The sequence below is a fragment of the Triturus cristatus genome, chromosome 7 (assembly GCF_964204655.1).
Source record: "Triturus cristatus chromosome 7, aTriCri1.1, whole genome shotgun sequence".
In the NCBI taxonomy this organism is placed as follows: Eukaryota; Metazoa; Chordata; class Amphibia; order Caudata; family Salamandridae; genus Triturus; species Triturus cristatus.
In genome coordinates this window covers 463,517,220-463,537,368 of record NC_140590.1, presented here as the reverse complement: position 1 = coordinate 463,537,368, position 20,149 = coordinate 463,517,220, and the positions used below count along the sequence as shown (strand labels likewise).

General features: G+C 45.8%; 2 protein-coding genes across 2 annotated transcripts in view; one reads left to right on the top strand and one right to left on the bottom strand.

The window, feature by feature from the left end:
- TBCD (tubulin folding cofactor D) overlaps nt 1–20,149 on the bottom strand; it is a 2,329,415-nt gene that overhangs the window by 1,678,101 nt on the left and 631,165 nt on the right. The gene's annotated exons all lie outside the window — the stretch shown is intronic.
- On the top strand, nt 1,684–15,778 carry ZNF750 (zinc finger protein 750). The gene is made up of 3 exons (XM_085616795.1): nt 1,684–1,837; nt 8,566–10,183; nt 12,271–15,778. The coding sequence occupies exons 2-3, from the start codon at nt 8,748–8,750 to the stop codon at nt 12,980–12,982; spliced, it is 2,148 nt and encodes a 715-aa protein (XP_085472921.1). The 5' UTR covers nt 1,684–1,837; nt 8,566–8,747; the 3' UTR covers nt 12,983–15,778.

Sequence of the window (20,149 nt, the reverse complement as noted above, 5' to 3'; positions counted from 1 at the left end):
TTAATGTGCATCAGGAAATCAGTGTTTTGTTAGTGACCTCGAGACCTTTTTTGCAGTCCAGGATGGATCTGAGTGTCATCAGCAGACGAGTACAAACATAGACAGCAATTGACAATTATTACAGGCAGATGGAACATGGCCATATCGAAGGGGCTGAATGATGGGGCTGTTCTGTGTTACACCGGTTTGGCATCCGACTCTGGGTGTAAATGAATACAGCATTTTTCACTGATGGAGTTGTTTGAGTACCTGCATCAAATGAGCTGATGGTTTCTGCTAACTTCTGTGTAGCCCAGAATCTATATTTTAAAACAACATATTTTTTAAGTGTACAGGTTGTGGACACAGAAGGGAAATAATGTATGTTAAGTTATGTTGTGTTGATTTGCAGAGCACGCTATCACCCGGGAGGGTATGCTAGTGCTGAGGAGGTGAAAGCCCAGTCAAATGTAGGCCCTAGTGGGACTACTTGAAAAGGCCTTCAGCTTATTGCGGCATTCAAGAAGTGAGGAGGAGGCTCTTTTGTGCGGTGATAGGTTGTTCCACGACAAGGAGCGATGTAGGAGGAGAAGGCTTGACCGCCGGATCTGATTTTCCATATGTGTAGGATTTCTGTAAGTAGGAGTCCGGACAAGCAGATGAGTCTGTAAGGTTTGTGAAGGCAGATGCGATTGTTGAAGTATGCTGAACCAGTGTTATGTAGTGCCTTGAAAGTGTGCGTAAGGAGTTTGCATTGTGTTGTTTGTGTATGGGAAACCAGTGGAGCTGCTTCATTTGTTAAGGGGGGTGTAAGACCCCAAACACCCCCCTGGAACTACGCCCCTGCATGGAAGGAAATCTTGCCTGGACTAGTGGTGGGGGACTTAGGGTTTAACGTCATTAGTTCCTAGTTCAAATTCCACAGACTCCTTTCCTTTTCGGTTTGTCGCTAATTGATAAGTAGTTGCTTACAGGTGATCGCCTACAAACTGTAGTTGCTGGCATGAGAGCCATACAAGGAGCTCGAGTCTTCGCATGTTACTTCCTGGACTGCTGGAAACGGAATGCAGCTCGGGGCTGAGATGAGTCGATATCACGGCACAGTGATTGTAGCCTCTGCCGATCACTGCGTTGTGATGAGACAATTGCCGGTTTGATGGTGTCCACCCTTACATGCATCAAGAAATTCGGGCAACAAAAAGGGCCAACTTCAAAAGGCCATTTTTGTACAAATGGGGTTAACTTGTACAACAGTGGAATTAGTTTCATATATTCACATTTGCTTCGCACTCACCTGACACCTCACCGTCACACCTCCTTCATGGACTTGCCCACCACACCCTTCCCCGTCTGACAAGCTTAATTCTCTCCACATGGGTTAAGGGGCTGAAGGGTGGGCGTGAGAACCCACTCTTTATCCGCCAAGTACAGTGTGCACAAAGGTGCGCCAGCGCCTTCGCCCGCTTGGCACAAGGGTGCTCGGGTACAGGTGCACAAGAGCCTGCTTGTTCCCGGCCACACAATCCTCAGCACACGCAGCCCTTGCAAGATCAGGTGCTGAGGTAATGCGGAAAGGAACAAGTGCAGCAGGAGAAGCAAACACATGAACCGTGGCTCGGGGCTGGAATAATATCAGGTGCATCTCCACAGCCCCGGGGCTCGACTCCTTCACTTTAAATCCCGCCCTCTGACGACGCCGCTTTCAGTCGCACCCGGAGAAGGAGCAGGAGCAGGAGACGGGCACCTGTGTGGCGTGTGTGTGCGCGCGCTGAGAGCTGCTGAGGCACCTGTGTGCGTGCGTGCGCATTGTGAGCTGCCGAGAACCCCGCGCTGACCAGACGCCCCCCGCCGCACTCAGGTAACCGCTGCTCTGTCTCTTTTCGGAACTACATTCTACTTCTAAGCAGGGCTCGCGGGGGAGCGCGTGACACCTGTCAGCTCCAAACTCCGCGTCCCAGCCATGTACCTGCCAGTGCCCGTCAGCAGGTGCTCGGCTGTGCAGCGGGGCGCGCGCTGACAGGAGCCAAAGGAAACTTCCAATTACAACAAAAAAGTTAGCTTTACAACTGAAGTTTCATGACTTCTGTCTGTAGCCTACAGGGAATGGTTCTGGAGCGTGGCTGGCGGGGCTTAGTCAGCAAGACTTTTTACGTCGTAACTTTGTCTGGAGTATAAATTGGAAACGGACTTTCCGTGCAGTTCTTTACTGTAAATAGTTATTTTAATTGCATGGGGCTGATGATATAACCCTGTTTAAATAAAAAGAGTGCAAGAGACATGAAGTCATGAAAACCCGTTTTACTAGATAGCAACTTGGGACATTTAAGTTACATTCTAATGGCTTTGGCTGGATGTTCGTAGAATAAAACGCATTCGCATTTTGTATCGAGTGATAACAGTGAGAAAAGTAAGTAGCAAAACGTTTAGTTCAACAAACCATAGCGTCAAACGGTCATATATAATGCACAAAACATAAGAATGCAATTTTTAAGACAGCTGTAGGATACACACCCCACAGTTCTGATGGGAATGGGCGAGTTTATCGACCGAACAAGGACTAGTTTGTCGGATGGGTTACTTTGAGTATATGGTCTGTAAGCGAGATCAGCTTTCTTCAGGTCTTCTCTTGGTTTGCTCGGGTTTTCTTCCATTGGACCGGTTGCTGAGCGGGTATTTATTGTTTGTGGTTGACACATTGGTTCTAACCTGAACTGACCCGGCGCACTACGCTTGGCTTCGAGAAAAGGCTGCCCAGAGCTGGTTTGTAGGAGTCTCCTCTTGCCAGTAGGAGAGCCCAACTTCCCTACAACTCTGCGGGTGAATTGCGCGCTCTGCTGTTTCACTTCAACTCTCGCTTGCGGGTTTCCTGTGATCGTTATTAGTTGCAGAATTAACACCTATGGTTTGGTTGTACTTTAGTGAAGGTGTGACCGCGTGGAGAAGTTATCGGCTGTGGAATCAGATGGTCAGGGTTCGAATCGATCCCTCCCAGCCTGGCCTGACCATATACTGCCATCCTTTCTGTGATCCCGGATTCACTTACGTGTTTGTGTGTACAGGAGGTCGTTTTTTAGGTATTGTTATATGCCTTTGTGAATTTGCAAGAAAATACAAAGTCCCCTATTGGTTAAAGTGCAAAGAGGACAGAGTCATTTCTATTTGTAGTAAATGCATATGAATATTCCCATTGTAGAGTTTTTGAGGCCAGATGAAAGGCAGGTAAGAGACGCCTTGAGAGTACTGTGGGAGTACGTGTCCTGTGCTCCTGTAAGCCTTCCTGAATTGGCCCATAAAACGCCCAACTCCCAGCTAGTAAAACTGTAAAGAGCACTTTACTGTTTGTACTAATAGAAGGCGAGTCTTCACATTTTGGATGCTTTGTTGCGATTCACAGATGCATGTAAGTGTACCTAAACGAGTACTGAGGGTCCCTCGTGGGATCCACTGTTCCACGAATCCACCTGGCGCGCCAGCTCCCTATTCGGCCAAAACTGGAGGTACCCAGAAATACCCGAAGCGCCAGGTTAGAGCGATATTCTAACACAGGACACTAACAGGACCAGATGGACACTGGGCAGGTGCTCGCGAAACAGTCTAGGATCGGAGTGCCTCATTCGTGCGCCACATACGCTGCGTGGCAATAGTTCCCGAGTTAAGAAACAACCCACATCTTTCCTTATTAAGAGCCACATTTCCTTCATTGATGTCTTTTCATCCTCGGGAAATGTTACTCATCTGCGCTCTTATTTGGAACAAATGAAAAGGTGCACCACAATCCTCACTGTGCAGCCTGCTCAGAGCTGCTCGACTGTAAGCATCGGCGTGGCAGGTTCGAAAACAGCTTCTCGATTTGCCTATTCAAATACCAAAACACCGTATCCGTTCTGAAGCAAAAAAAGATTTGCATACTAGTCAGACGACATATTTTAAGTAATTCTAGCTGCTGGGCTTCGCAAAGTGGGAAAGCACCTCCGAGAGAAAACTGAGCACAAGTATAACGTGCTTAGAAGACGGCAATACAAGGTAGGGTCCACGCCAAATTTTCAGGATATCCTCAGATAAATATACACTCAATGAACTTAAACTATTAACATTTATTTATTATGTGATTATTTAAAATCTGCAGGAGCCCGGCACTTCTGGGTCTATATTGGACACCGCTGCACAGAACCGTGTAGGACAACTAATGAAGCCCTTACACGACAGGGCGGGGCAGCTCGGCACCAAAGTTTCCTAGTATTTTGTGCGGAGTTCAACACTCCATGGCACCTTGAGACCAATTCCCAAGGTATGAGAGTCTGGGACACGTGGTTAGGGTGGGAGTACAGATCTCCTGTTGATTAGCACGAATTTATGGGCCAAATTATTTAATGTGTGGTGACATAGATAGTACCACAACTCTTTCGATCCGCCATGCCCCCCCCCCCTCCCCCCGCTTAACTTCTGGGGGGCACCTACTGTAAGTTGGTAATGCATTACTGGGTTATGCAAAGCGTCGACAAATGCTGGCACAGGTCGTGGCACACCTGCCTTCCTTCACCAAGGCACTATGTTCCAAATGGGAAAGATAACAGGTACAGTGTCCTCTCCTGCGCACTGGGGCGCTCTGCTCACAATCACGACATGCTACGGCGCACAACAAAAAAACGGTCAAAGATGGCATCTGAAAACGTGGGAAGGCCTAGGGGAGCGAAGCTATGTTCTTTGTGAGGAGGCCCTGCAACGTGGGGTCTCATTTCTGAATCTTTACAAGACATCTCTGCTCTGAATGCAAATTCAAACTGCCGACGCGGCCGATAAAACGCAGGGCTTTTGTTTGTTTTGACAACTGTAACCTTCCCTACGAGCAATTAGCACCGCCGTCCTCTGGAGAGCGACAACAATGGCCGGTGGGGACTGACCGGGCGCGCTTCACGCCTCCTGCTTTGGCCCTCCGCGCGCCCCAAACAGGGAACGCAAGAGCAGACGAGTCGGCCTCTCTCCGTCCTCCACAGTACAAGGCTGTCTCACCGAGCACCCGACACGGCGCCAACAGCAGAGCTAGGGCGCCTCGGCGCACCTGACCGGACTGCAAGCGCGTCGGAGCCTCCATATGAGGGACGTAGGAAGCGCTATCAAAAAGCTACCATACAACACCGTACCACAGTGACTGCGCGGACGACACCCTCCTAAGTGTAATCTACGTTACCGACCTTGCAAGCATGGGAGGCTGAGCAGTGCCCCCGGCACGGCACCCGTGCTAGAACCAGCAGGTCACAAACTGATCGCTGTAGTCGATGCCCCACTGCTGGCACCTTAGACACTATAACTCGAGGGGTCCACCAACACACACACGTTTATAAAACGTATACCGACACGGAAATGAACAAACGCAGAGCTGCATTATGTGCACAGCAATCGAACAGTTCTCCCTGGCACGGCCATGTCTCGTACAGAGTCTATGCTCAGGGCCCGCCGACCCTCGCCTGCTGCCCGGGGCTGCCCTCTCAGGACCCCAAACTGCTACCAGTACCCAGAAGCACAACCAGTGGTAAACCCTACAGGGAGCATAGCCGCATCCATTTATGGAAACGGTGCTGCTAAGCCAAGTGGCAAGGTACGAGTTAATTTGCCTATGCAAATTATTTAAACATGCCTCTGCAAACTACACTGGAGAGGTCTGTGTTGTAGCGGTTTTCTAGGCACGTGGGCATCTACTTTTGGTGTTAAGCCTGCTTGTTTCTGGGTAGTGTTTTGTATTAACATGTTAGCTACAGGTAGTGAAATAGCAGCCAGGCTCGGAGTGGTGGGATACAAACACGACTGCTGATCACTGCCCCTGGCACACAACAGCAACTTCCCAACCCCTGCCTCAACCGACAGCTTCCAGGAAAGCCCATGCAAATAAAGTGTGCAGTATATGCAAAAACACCCAGCGTGACATTAGCACAACTTCCCCCGTTTAACCTGAGAGGCTTTCACCAATCCATAGCATGAAGCACCCTGCACGCGATGCGTGTCCCTACAGTTCGCATTCCTGCTAGTTTCGGGCCAGCAGGAGAAGCGTTCACCTGAGTCAGCATTCAGACCCGCTGCTGCTGTCTAGCGATGAAATCATCACTTTTCAGCATTTGCCATAACATCTCGGAGCCTACAAGAAACTAGCGCATGAGAACTGCACCCGGAGAGGTTCTCACGCCTTCAGGTTCAGCGTGCAGACAAACATGCCGGCACAGGCCTGGGAGACGGATCCGTAGTGTATAAAGCTTATCACATCACCGGGCAGAGTAATGTTTCACCTTCTGAGAGCAGGCAGGCCCTGAATCACGGTGCACAGCCCACTCTGCGGCGGCAGCGAGCAATCCGTGTATACTCCCGGCAAACACCAAGCATGCAGTGCAAACACGTGCTGGGGGGGGGGGGCACTGGCTGGCAGAGTGTGTCCTGTGGCACATCTGCAGTGCTGGTGCCAGCCTGGCAGCGCTCTATGTCTGCCCCGGTTCATCTGTAGGGCCAGGTTCCACCTAGGACCCTACCGTAATCTCCCTAGTTCGACATGCTGGGGTACAACGGCTCACCTCCCACAGCTCAGACTGCGCCCACGCACGGGCAGGGAAAGACTCAAAGACAAACTGGAGGAAAATTCAAACATTCCCACTATGGCCCAGCAACTCACACCGCCAATCTTCTCAGAAACACCGGCTAACTATATAATGCAGTTTGCTTTCTACGTTTTTGTGTATGGAATAGCATCGGTGCCGCGTCAAACAATATGCGTAAACTTTAAATAAGTAAAAAAAGAAAACACAAACTTGGGAATTCAGTTCGCGTCAACCGTTTCCTCTTAAGTCAGTAAGAGTGGAAATGCACACACGCATGCGCGAATCTCGCCGAACAGATGTAATCATCGTTTGATCATGCATTCAGCATGAAGTATGGGAACCGTCCATGTTAAAGCGCGGCCTCAGCTGGATACGGTTCTGTGCAGTTAATTTAAACGCATCGTGAATCTTTTTGTAGTGTTCTTAGATTGGTCTAGCAATCTTCCTAGGGTTTACATTTCAGAAATGCACACACTGATTCCCAAATGTGCAGTTCAGTTATAGTGCTCAGGTTTGATCTCCTTGTTATGTGGTTATATGTCGTTATATCGCGACTCACTGTATCGGAGGCACTACATTATCCAACATTACATCGTGTCTGGTTGGAAGACCCCAGAATCCCGTTTTTTACATTGTTCTTTAGGCCGATCTCTTCTTTTTTAATAAGTCACCCTTACCGTGTGTTCGATATACTCTTTCACAAACAGCGCCTCCTGTACAGTGACCCGTGGCAGAGTGAGCGGATCCTATGTAGGTAGGTGCATGCCATGTGCACTCTAATGCAGCTGTAACCGACCCACGAAAGCACAGACCCAGGACCCCAGAAACCTGCCAGCAGCTGATCGATGCAGCTGGATTGTTCAGATCACAGGTTGGTTGGTTGCTCTGCCCAGATCAACAACTGCTCCCCAAGTATCCCAGTGCACTGTTGAGATCTGACCGTGGCCCAAAGGCTAAGGCTCTCTATGGACAACTGGTGTTCCAATACCCAGTATGCACGCACACTAGTGGGACTAAACCAATATACACACACTGCTAGGCGCTGCTCATCCCTTGGATGGGCCCCTGATTATCAATGGCCCCTGAGATAGTCGCCGATGACTGTAACTATTTTAGAGATAGTATTGTTGGTTTCATTGCATTACTGTTATCTGACATCAGCAAGCCAGTATACATATCGAGATGCAATCTGTAATACACACATTCAAGCATTCCCTTGAGGGTCAGAAGGAAAGGATGGCTCTGTGGCCCCCTGCTGGAGGCAGCTCTCCCTCCCATGACCTTTGACAAGCCCAAGCACTTGGGATTGTCCTCTCCCTGGGTGAGATCTAAGCTGGAGCAGACCGGTCCTGAAGCCCAACGCCTGTGAATATAGCAACACCAAGAAACACCTCACCATCATGGGGTTTCATAGCAAATTCTCAGACAAAAAGGGCCTGACATGCTGTGCTACGAGGGCCTCCAGCAAGGAAGTAATTTGCATTTCAATGACGTTTCCTTTACCACATGACATTCAAATAAACACATGAAAATAAAATAAAAACTGCAGGGAATGGTCCATTATTCCAGTCCGACATTGATCAAACGGACTCTGGACCACTGTTGAAACTCACCATTTTTTCACTTCTTTGACTTCAGTATAGAAAGCCATACCACTGCAATCGTGGGGTCACCACATGAGAGGGGGGGCAAGGGTGGAGAGGGAGAGTTTAAGGGAGAGAGAGATCAAGACAGTGAGAGAGATACCATTTCCTCACTTAAGCTTGGTGTGTGCTCCCATTTTACTTGGAGCAATAAAACCCTTGTGGGATATTCACTGTGTAACAGTGTTTATTGAAGAGCCTAACCTGTTAATCTTTCTTAAAGTAGCAATGAAATATGTATGAAACTAAACTTTTGAAGCAACCGTGAAAACGCAGCATAAATCCGTATCTTAAGTAATGTAGTTATTTTGGTGCAACTCAATGTGAAATGAGAGCTAATTTGAGTTTTTTTTTCATTACAGTTCCTGTACAACCTGCTAGAGCAACATAGCTTTCTCACACTTCTCCCCACTCCAAGACCCTGGAGTGGCGGAGCAGGCTTCAGATCAACGCTCCGCTTCTAAAACTCGAAAAACTGGACCGGTTAAAAGTCGGATGCCCGAACGCGTACTGCGGCTGGAGTAGATACTCTGAGGCCAGAAAAATGAGTCTGCTGAAAGAGCGCAAGCCAAAAAAGCCTCATTACATTCCAAGACCCCCAGGAAAACCTTATAATTTCAAGTGTTTCCAGTGCCCCTTCACCTGCAACGAGAAGTCACACCTTTTTAATCACATGAAGTACGGCCTCTGCAAAAACTCTATCACTCTAGTTACAGAGCAAGACAGGAGCATCAAGAGTCCAAAATCAACTTCCTTGGACGTGAAACAAACAAACCTCGTTGATTTCGTAGGGAAACCACCTTCCTCCAGCTCCACCTTGAATGGCCACTCTATCCACAACTCCAAACCCCAGCAAGACACATTGAAAGATGAAGTCAAAGAAAGCTTTGATTTGAGGCAGACCGGGCCAAACAAACCAATGCCTCACGTTGATATAACAATACCACAGAAAGAAGTCACTCCTACTGTGACAGAACATTCAGTCAGCAAACCCTCAATTTCAGAAGCTACTACAAGAACATCAGCTTTTCTTCCAATCAGAGAGCACAGATTAATGAAGGCATCAGAAGGCAATGATGGGACTCCGATACTATCAATGTCAAACGTCAACAGCAAAGGGCCATCTCATTATACCATGAAGTCTGCATTTCACAGCCCAAGCAGCACCTGGAACCCAGGAGAATTCCCACACAAAGTTCCATCCGGGAAAACAGTTGGCCCCATGTCGCACTACATTCCAGCTATGATTTCAGAATATCAACATTCATTTTATATGGAATCAGGGCGGCCTATGTATCAAACGTACGTCCTTCCGAATAACTCCCCAGAGTGTGACAGCCCAATGATATCTGCCTATGGTAACCCAGATCAAAGGCACTTTCTCCCTCATTCCAGTCCAACTCCTGGTATCCCACTCCCCACACCTTTAAATCCATCCACATTTGACCACTACAGGCTTCTGCAGCACCTGCACCACTCCCCTCCAATGCCATATGGATTTTATAGACCTCCTGAGCATTTCCCGTCCTATGGGCTGCGGCTTCCACATCCTTCTGCTGTACACAGAGAACAAAACTCTCATCCTGCCGAGGATACAACATTGATCTACCCAGTGTCCTCAAGCCCATCTATTCGGTATTCTTCAAACTTGCATAAAAAACACGACGACTATGAAAAAGACCCTCCACTGCCACAATGCAAGAACAGTAATTCCAAAGACAATCAAAATGACTCTGTGAATGCTAAGATGAGCCCAAGAGCAGGCAGCGCTGCAACAGGTTCCCCCGGACGGCCGAGCCCAACAAACTTTACACAGACCAGCCAGCCTCCGGAAGGCCTGTTTGACCTGTCTGGTAAATCACCTGTGGATGCATCGGGAAAGCAGGAGAGGCCAGGAGAATATCTGACCGCCTTCAGACCTGTCGGACGATATGTCGAATTCGCTGCCACTCATCTACAAAGCAGAGAGCAATCTCCCTGGTAAGATCACTCTCACAACTTATTTCTGCAAGCATGCTACACTTCTGTCCCTTGACTTTTAGTACCATCAGGAATGTTTGCTTTGCTAAAGCGAAATAATAATCGAGGAATGATTTTTATAATCGTTGTACCCAAAAATAATGGTTATCCTTCCAGCCTTCAACATTATTTATTTATATCTGGTATCATTCATGGATGCTATACTTGGTAGACGGTTCAAGTCATACTTGCCAATCAATGTCGGAGAAACAGACATTTAAAACGCACGAATTTTGTTTTTAGTAAAAAAGTGCATTTCTAATACAAAAAGATGCGCAATAACAGCCTATCTATATAGATAGATATCAGTACATGTAGGCTTAAATAATGACGTGAGTGTGTGCTTAGCAAACTGAAGAAAAGGATGGCTCATAGAAAAAGGAGATAGAAACCCACCCATCGCCCAAGACCTAGTTTTGAGTCTCTGAACCGTAGACCCTTCATCTTTAAGAAACATTGAGTATCCAAGGACAACTATTCGTTTTCACCCTCCCATATGACATTGCAAACTAGGCGTTTATAGAACTCAGTTTGCCACAAATACGGTTGAAAATAAGAAATAGAACTGTTCTGTGCAAGCTCACCTTAGTGGCTTCTGCAAGGATTTTGCAATTCTCTGCAGAATCCACAAAAGGGGTGCAGCAGAATGGTATATTTGGCACAAACGTGTCGTGTGCACACAAAGAGAATTCTACTGGCAACAAAGCAACGTAAAATTGCTAACAGATTACCGATAGGAATATGGCAGGTTACATTCAAGCAGGGGGAGAATACACACTTCAATTACAGGTTTATTTGCACTGAGTCACAATATGTGCAGTAAATGATTAGCAATTATATGATTAAAAATGATAAAAGCTGAATGATTTTGTTAAATTTGCTCTTTGTGTACAAGTCTGAGAGATATAAAATGTTGACGAGACTGCACTTCCAATTATAGTGCGAAGAGAATTGCAACAACGACGAACAGCTCTAAATGAAAGACTGTGCACTATGACGTAGACTTCTTAAAACAGTTTGAAAATACTTCACATCATTCTCACAGCCCTGCTCATCATCTGTATGCAGCGGCCATGGGTTTAATTCAGTAAACGGGGCAAACTACTCTTGACTTGCTCCTTACTACTAAGAAAACAAAATCAGGAATACATGAGAGCAGGAACATGCTTTGTTAATCAGATGCCATGTAAGTGGCGTGCTAGCCGCTCATGCTAACTGCCAGGTGCTATGTGATATGCACATCTTAAATGTCATGTTACATGCCAATATTGAGCGTTCATGTTCCTGCACACTGAACCTTCACGTGAACTGCTTGTCGTCATCTCGTAAACTACCCACAGTAGATGTAAATTGCTCATAGCCACAATGGCACATTGAATAGTTGTGTACAGCTCAGAAGTCCAAGATTAAGCAGGTCTGACACAAGAAGTGTAATATAAAGGACAGGCTATAGCAGGCCTTTTAAGCCTTGCACGCATCATGCTACCACATGCCTTATAAGTCGTACCCACATTACGATATTCCAAGTTTTCTAAGTGATGTACACATCATGCTACTGCAGGTCTCCCAAGTCTCACATGCATTATTCAATCGCAGGCCCAAGTCAAACACACATCATACTATTGAAGGCCATCTATGTCACGCAAATATCCTGCTATTTCAAGACTTGTACGTCATGCACACATCAACCTATCAAAGCATTCTAAATCATGCAAAGATTATGCTAATACTGATGCCTGCGTCATGCACAGGTCAAGATACTGAAGGTGTTCAAAGTCACACACATTATGCATGAGATCCTGAGTGGTTTCAAAAGTTACAAAGACTTATTAATGAATCAGAATTGAGCTCTACTGTTTCCAATCCCTTGATTTGAAAAATATTGGAACAACTTCACAGAGTGTGTGGTATATTTATTTGCCGTGTAACTCTAGAGTGTGATTGTGGACTATACATATTGCATTAAAGTAGCAACAAACTGACATGCTAGAACTTATATCTGAAACTCGCAAATAAAGAAATTAACAAGATCTTTTTTTCCTCTTCAGCATTGATGTTGGCAGTGACGATATGCAGTACCAACCTGAAAACCTCATTGCGGCATATGAGAGCTCCTCTCCGGGTGCGGAGGACGAGGGTGCACTCACGCCTCTCAACCTTTCTAAGAAGGCTGAGCCTATCCATGACCATGTTGGGCAGTACGAATACCTGCATGCTAACCCCGCAGACCCTCAGCATTTTACAGATGAGCAGGACATGCCTCTGAACCTGTCAGTGAAGGACGCCTGCAGTGGAGCCTCTCGCAGGACAACTGTGGAAAGCCCACTACCTGGTGAGGACACACCACCAGCCCTTCAGCGGAGTGATGCAGATAGCCCCGGGGTGCAAGGGTGCAGCATGCTAAAGGAGCAGAACGTGAAAACATGCGATGACATGCAATCTCAAGACTTAAAAACTGTGGACAATTGCGATGAGCAGAAACAAACTGCTGCTGTTGCCCTATGTCAGCTAGCGGCATATAGTCCCAGCAGAGGAATTATGGGCAATGAGGATGGACCTCCACCGGACACTAGCTTTGAGCAAAACAATGTAGAGTCAAGCTCTGCAGTCAAGCAGGACATTCCAGAAAACAGCAAAGCAAGAGTGCAAAAGAGAACAAACGGGAAAGACTCTGGAAGACTGCAGAGCGCATCGAAGAAAACAAAGGTAGCAGATCCTGGCAGGGTGTTCACTTTGAGAAAGAGGCCGCGAGTCTCCTAACAAAACAAACACAAGTTGCTCATAGGGTGAGGGACTTGGGCCTTGCATGGATTCTATCGCTTGGTGGTGTAGACGAGCTACAATTTTGCAGTCAAACAAAGAGTTGGTGCTTTTAGAACCCCAGTCTTAAGGCTAATTGATAAAATCCTCGATTTCTAATGGGAAATCTCCAAATCACCTAGACAGAAAGAACCAGTTTTTAAAATAAACTGAAGGCACTAAGAGTAAGCTCCGTATTAGGAATCTTCTTTTAGTTCATCGTCCTCTATCTCGGGCTCTGACGGCTGTTTAATTATTTCTGTTTGTTTTGCTTTTTTTTTTTTTTTTTATTTACCTCAAACTCTTCCTTTTACTTGTATTCTTGACTACTCAGCTTTCAGGCTCCGGTGTCTGTTGAAGCATAAGTGCCATAGATTGTTGAGCTTTATTTTTTTTTTTTTTTTTTGAAAACCTTTATTGTGCACATTTATATCGTCTTACAACGCACAGTCACCGTCCAGGTGGTAAAGCAGTTAAATAAAGTGTACATCTCCAGATATGAGAACACAGCCATTTAGCCGACAACCCGGAGGTCCGGCGGCATTGTTCAGGATGACATGCGCGCAGAAGGGGGGGTGTGTGCGTTGTGAAGGGAGTAGGCGCGGAATGTTATGCGTGTGCTTTTTAGTTTTAGAGGTGTCTCAGGTGTATGCTATCAACTGTAGAGGATGGCGCTGTGATCTAGCCCACTCCACGGCTATGCCGGCTGCCACCCAAGCCCCAAGCCAGTGACCCAGCGGACGTCGCCATGTCCCCAGAATGTAGAGGCCTCTGGGTGGTCGAACGCCAGCCGCGCGCTCAGAGTGCGGGCCGAAGCGCGGCAAGGATGACCCAGTATAGCTCACAGCTACACATATATAGATTGTTGAGCTTTATGCAACTCAAATATTCGATTTCTGTGTCGGGCATTGTGTGTGTGTTTTTCCATCTTCCTGGATTGCTTTTAATGCTTAGTGCTACCTTGAATAGGTCACTGTTCATGACAAGTATTGTAGACCCATGAATGTCGATTATAAAAGGTGGGGGGAAGGGGGAAGGGGGGTGCACACAGGTAACCTCACAAAACATTTGACCTCTGGTGGCCTCACGGGATTAAAGCCCATTCCCAAGCTAGGCTTGACAATACCGTCCTATTTGCTGGTGAGGAGTAACAAGAAGGACACAGAATGGAAACTATAAAAAGTAAAACGAGCTCCAAAAACCCTGTTGGGATTCTGATCCTGCCACAGCCTTGAGATAGGGGTAGGAAAGTAGGCATCAAGGACACCAAGAGGCAAGCCAAATGTAGCAAGTGCTGGCAACCCTTGACGCTCGTGCCTAGAAGTGATGTATTTGACAAATCAACTAGTGTAAACGGGGGTATTGCCAAAATAGCCTTTTTTTGCAAAGCCATGGTGCTTTGAAACCAGTCAACGGTTTCACGGTAGCTCAAGTTGCCTTAAAGTAAGACAAGATCTGTGATTTCTGATTAAAGTTAAACACCTCTCCACATTTTAACCAATCAACTTTCCTGTTAATAGGGTTGTATATGAGGGGAAGAAGGGATCAACTGTTCTAGAACCCATTGGTAACACTGTAACACATGCACCACAGATGGAGAAAAACGCTGTAACGAATATTTCACATTCCTGCACATACAATTCTTTTGGTATATAACCTCTCATTGTATGCATCTGCTAAACCTGTTAGGCTATCTTCTTCAACTGTGTTACTTTAATGGCTTTCACCCAATCCTTGCTTTTAAAGGAAACTTAAAAGCTGTACATAGAAAGCACTAAAGTATTTTAGGTTTTCAAAATCTTGTATATAAGTTAGGCCTGAAAACATACTTGTGGTTTCAGAAAAAGAAAACCTAATACTTCATTTAGAACTGCCTGGCTTCGCACTTGTTCTAGTTGGTTTGTGGTACCAGACATGGAAAGCAGTGTGGCCATGGAGCTATTCTGAGAGCCCTGTCTGTGCACCCTACATCCCTACAGTAAAACGTTCCGAGAACTGTAATGATTCGTGGAGCAGGGAGGAGTTCAGACTACTGCTGGTCTCTGCGAGCACCTTTGCCAACCTACTGTCCAGACCTTCTGAAACTGCAAGATAATAGCCTCAAAGTCTACAGACAAAACGAATAATCATCACAGAAAAAAGATTTAGATACTTGCCTTTTCTTGGGGATGGAAAGATATTGACGTGTAGTATCCCTACTTACATTTGATTAAATAAGTCAAAGCACATAAGAAAGGTTAAATATACACAGCTGACAGAGACTGCATGCAAGTGGGGATTTAATCACTCATTAATGCATCATTAAATTGACAAATTGTAATGCATTTGATCGAAAGTGTTCTGAAACAGCAAAACGGCAGGAGCAAACTTTACATAATCATATTGTACAATTATTCATTTTTAAATAACTATTTTGTACATAAGTAGGAAAAAAGTTATTTGACGAATATTATCTAATTATTATATATTTATGGGCCTTTTTTTTATTTTACTTTATTGTGTCTAAGAATGTGAAATGCTGTACTTTGTGTACTTGAGGTAGGTCAGCGACCGCAAAAGGATATTTATACTGATAATTTATTTTAGTAAAAGGGAAAGCACTGATGGGAGGGTTTTACTTTAATTGTATTATATATGTAAGAACACTAATTATAAAGTTTGTTGTTTCTGTCGTCTTGTAGTGGATCAAGCAGGCTTATTTGAATTGTATTAAAGTTTATACCGTTTTTTCAATAAAACCATTCCATATCCTGAAAATGTTTTTGATTTTGGTGTTATTTTGTTATGATGTAAAATTGGGAACTACTTCTCCTGAAAAAAGTTCCGAATATGTATTTTCCATAACATGAAATGAGGATACCTTCCTTGTTCTCCTCATCTTCTGGGGAGACGAAATTCTCAGCTTGAAGCCGAAAATAAGTGACTAAATAAATATGACTGATGCAAAACCTGATGCAGGAATACAAGTCCCAGGCTAAGCAAGCTCAAACCCTGGTCAACCATGGATGACTATGAAGACACTATAGAAACCCAAAGTTTGCCCATGAACATAGAAACATTACACCTTCTTCCCAGGAGTTTTGGCACATGGAACTGGGATTTACACATGCAAATAGAATTTCTGCAAGTGCAGAACGACTTTTCTGATTAACAGAAGTCAGTTTTGCACTAGTAAAATTATTTTCCCACACTGAGCATTCCATCGTATGTGGCAGGGGAAAGGGCATTTCGAGTAGGCCTGGGCTAAAATTTCGTTCCGTTCGCGTAAATTGCGATAATTTGACATTTTCGCGTTCCGCGGAAAGCGCGAAAATGTCAAAATTTCCGCATTCTGCAGCTTGGCGATAATTTGTTTCTTGCTCGCGCTGTAAAATAAAACATTCTAGCGCGCGCGATCGCCTTACCTGAATCCCCGCGTTCGCCGACAAGTTTTCCCGATCCGGTCGCGTTCTCCACGAGATGTTGGATTGTTGGTAGCCATTTGTGCTGTCTCGCGACAGTGCGTTCCCGCAGTGACGTCATGCGTCGCGCGATCACGTCTGTCTTCTCGCGATCATGCACCGCGAGACAACTGAAAACAAGATGGCCGCGCCCGCGAGCAACCACATGGGTAAGTTGGCGAGCCGCAACCATGCAGAAAATCTCGCGAACATGCGGGAAAAAAACTTCCGCATCTTCGCGATATTTCCGCGTGTTTGCGATAATTTTTAACATTTTCGCGATAATTTGCGAAAGTGGATTTCGCAAATTCCACCCACCCCTAATTTCGAGGGAGGGAATGCCCGGAAATCTCGGCACCCTGCACAAACCTACACAATTGTGGGCATTAGTAAACATTTTTTCCAAAGCACTCGTCACTGAAAATGGTCAAAGAGTAACTCCTGTCAACCCGAGGTAATTCCCTTTTCTGGAGAAAAATGAAATAAATAACCTACTCTCCCACCACCAAAATAAGTGAGTGTAGGTTAAGAGGTTTCTGCACAGGAGAAAGAAATTCAGGTGGCTGAAGTATACCATTCGCAAGAATCTAAAACATGCGAAAATATACACATGCATGCTTTTGCTGGTAGAAAATGAAATCACAAATGTTTTCAGCATTACACTTAGAAAGCTGCGACTGGCACAGGTGTCGATGTGCAACTTAGGAAAGTTTTGCAGTTTTCAAACAGCTGGAATTGTACACCCTTGTAAGCGGTCTAAAAGATCCCACAACAGAATAAGAAATCCAATCAGTGAAAGGATCTGTGCCACAGTTTCATGTGCAGTGCCAGTCCAAGTCTGTACTATAAAAAAGTGCACAGGTAAGATACTCAGTGGTTGCAGCCACTCTAACTAGTACCTCCTTGAAGACATAATCCAGTTGGAAACCCTAGCATTCCTCTGCCATAGTGTCTCTTGCCCTGTTACCGTCAACTGCATTCTCTCTTGTTTCTAAACAGTGACACTGTTACAGCTGGGTCTGAACTGTGTGCTTCTGTTCCTCACATTACATCCTATTACCACCACCCACACTACAGAATTAACAGTGACCCAAGCCCCTGAACATGCACAGTTGTCATATCCAGTCACCGTGTTCCATCTTCTTTTTTCTGTACACCTCAGCATGGGCGTAACATAGGCTCCCGCAGCCCCCGTGTGGGGGGTGGGGTGGCCTGCGCTCCAGGGGCCCCCTCAGAACAGTACCGCACACTGTACTACACTCGCTGACCGCAGGGTCCCGTCACTGACGTCCGTCTCGGACGTAGTTTTAAAGTTACGCTCACCGGCGTTGCAGCCTCGTCTCATAAATTAAATGGAGCGTGTGTACTGGCTGCATGGTGTGCGCAGAATAGCGTTCTTCAGCCTCAGGGTGGGGCGTAGGGTGGGCAGGGCTCCGTAGTGGTGTTGTGCGTAATTAAACTGCACGTGAGACGGCCGGGGGTCCGAGGCACTGAGACGGACCGTGAGAACATAAATAAATAATTGCTAGCCGCTTCTGCCGCCCGCTTGTGCCTGCCTACCCGTATTTGACACCCAGGGTCAGGAGTGTCGCCATATGAAGGTCTGTATAGATTGGCAGAGGGTTTGGGGTGGAACTCATAAGGATCATAAGAACGGCTCTGAACTTAATAGAGTTCACGGGCGCAGGTCATGAGCGCTTGAAATGGGCTGCAATTGCAAACATGAAAGGAGTTACAGGGGCGGGTTTGAGATGATAAAGTGTAAATAGGGTTCTAGAGTTCAAGAATTGCTCCTGTAATTTGAGCAGAAAGGGTGTTTTCAACAGGTTAAAGTTCAAGACTAGAAGAGTTATTTATTATGGTATGGATTCCTTAAAGAACAACGTTCCGGTGTGAAGTGAAGGACGAGATCACTCGTTGTGGAAATAATCCTTTATTGCATAAAGGCAATATGTATGAAACAGGTGAGCGCCAGGACACACATCCACTCCATCCCTGGTCCAACCGTAACTGTCCCCGAACCCCACTCACCTAGTGGCATTCCAAACACGCTCGCTCTCAACCTTAAAGGTAACACACCAGCATCACTAAATACCACAAACACTAAGATAGGACATAACACATCCCCCCCTTAAGAAACAAAAGCAAATACCAAACAACCAAGACACAAAACAACTAACAAACAGACAATACAACAAAAACACACAACTAAAGAATAAATATCTAGGACCAACCACCATAACATAAACCCAAACAAAACTACACAATGTATTCCTTGAGCCAACTAGGCAAAACTCTTTTCCTCTTGCTACCACCAGTACCATCCCGATTAGCGTTGACATTTTCCTGAGAATGTTCCATGACTGACTGATACACCACAGACCCTTTCCCCTCCATAACAGAAGAAGCATCTGCAGTACCTTTACTTGCAGACTCGCCCCCCATACCATTCTGAACCACCTCACCATCATGCGAACCTTACGTAGCTAATTGAGACTGTAAACAACTATTTTCAAAATGATCTTCAATCCATTCAAAATCTCCCCTCTGATCCTGCACCTGACTTCTTCCATCCTGAATCTGATTACCAATAATAGCTATGTCTTTCAGATTCCACACTCTCCCATCTTCCAGTCTTACAGAATTCCTTAAGACTTCTACCACCAGTTTGGGTGCTTCAAATTTGCTTTCCCCCTTAATAACCTTGAACGGTTTCCTGTCCCGCACCCAATCCCCTACTCTAATATTTACTTCCCTGGCACCATGGATCCTGTCATAGTAATCCTTTGCCCTTGAATGTACCAACTCTAACTTTTCTTTCACAACGGCAGGAGACCAATGTTGCACTTCACCTTGCACCAACCAACCTGGATTGAACTTACTCCTAGGTGTTCTACCCCTCATCATAACAAAAGGTGACAACCCTGTCTGAACCTGAGAAGTGACCCTATATGACCACACCGCTTTCTGTACCTGAATCCTCCAATCCAAGTTTTTAGTCATTGAAGCTTGTATAACACCCTTGATCACCCTGTTAAACCGCTCCACTGTACCATTCCCACTTGGATTGTATAAAGCAGTGGTCTTGTGTTTTACCCCACACCTCTCAAAATACTCCTTAGCCATGTTGGACAGAAATTGTAGCCCATTATCTGTAAGAAGACAAACAGGTAAGCCCTCCATTTCAAAAATGTCATCCAAAATTTTTAGCACAGACTTAGTATCTGCTCTCTCCACAATTTCCACAGTTGGCCATTTGGTTAATAGATCAATAGCCACCAAACCATATTCCTTTAGTTCACCAATCGGTCCAAAGATATCCACCGCCACCGTGTCCCAAGGAAGACTAGGAATCAATCCATCACTCATTGCAGGTCTTAAAGTTTTAAGAGATTTGTCCGCTGAGCAACAAACTGGACAACCTTTGACATACCCCTCCGTTTCTTTGTCAATTCCAGGCCACCAAAACATCCCTTTCACAATCAATTTCGTTCTAACAATTCCAAAATGTCCCTCATGACACAATTGTAAAACTCTTTTGCGCAACCCACTCGGAGGAATAATTCTATCTCCTCTCAACAACAAATCTCTGTCTAGGGAAAGTTCCATCCGTACCTCCCAAAAGGATTGCAAACTCCCCCTATATATTTCCTTTCCTTGGCCACTCCTTGCAAACATACTCCAACAC

What these genes read in the sequence shown, in the direction of transcription:
- ZNF750 (XM_085616795.1), top strand. Translation starts at nt 8,748, where the DNA reads ATGAGTCTGCTGAAAGAGCGCAAGCCAAAAAAGCCTCATTACATTCCA. An exon ending in AGCAGAGAGCAATCTCCCTG is followed by an intron (nt 10,184 to 12,270) that starts GTAAGATCACTC and finishes TTTCCTCTTCAG; the next exon opens with CATTGATGTTGGCAGTGACG.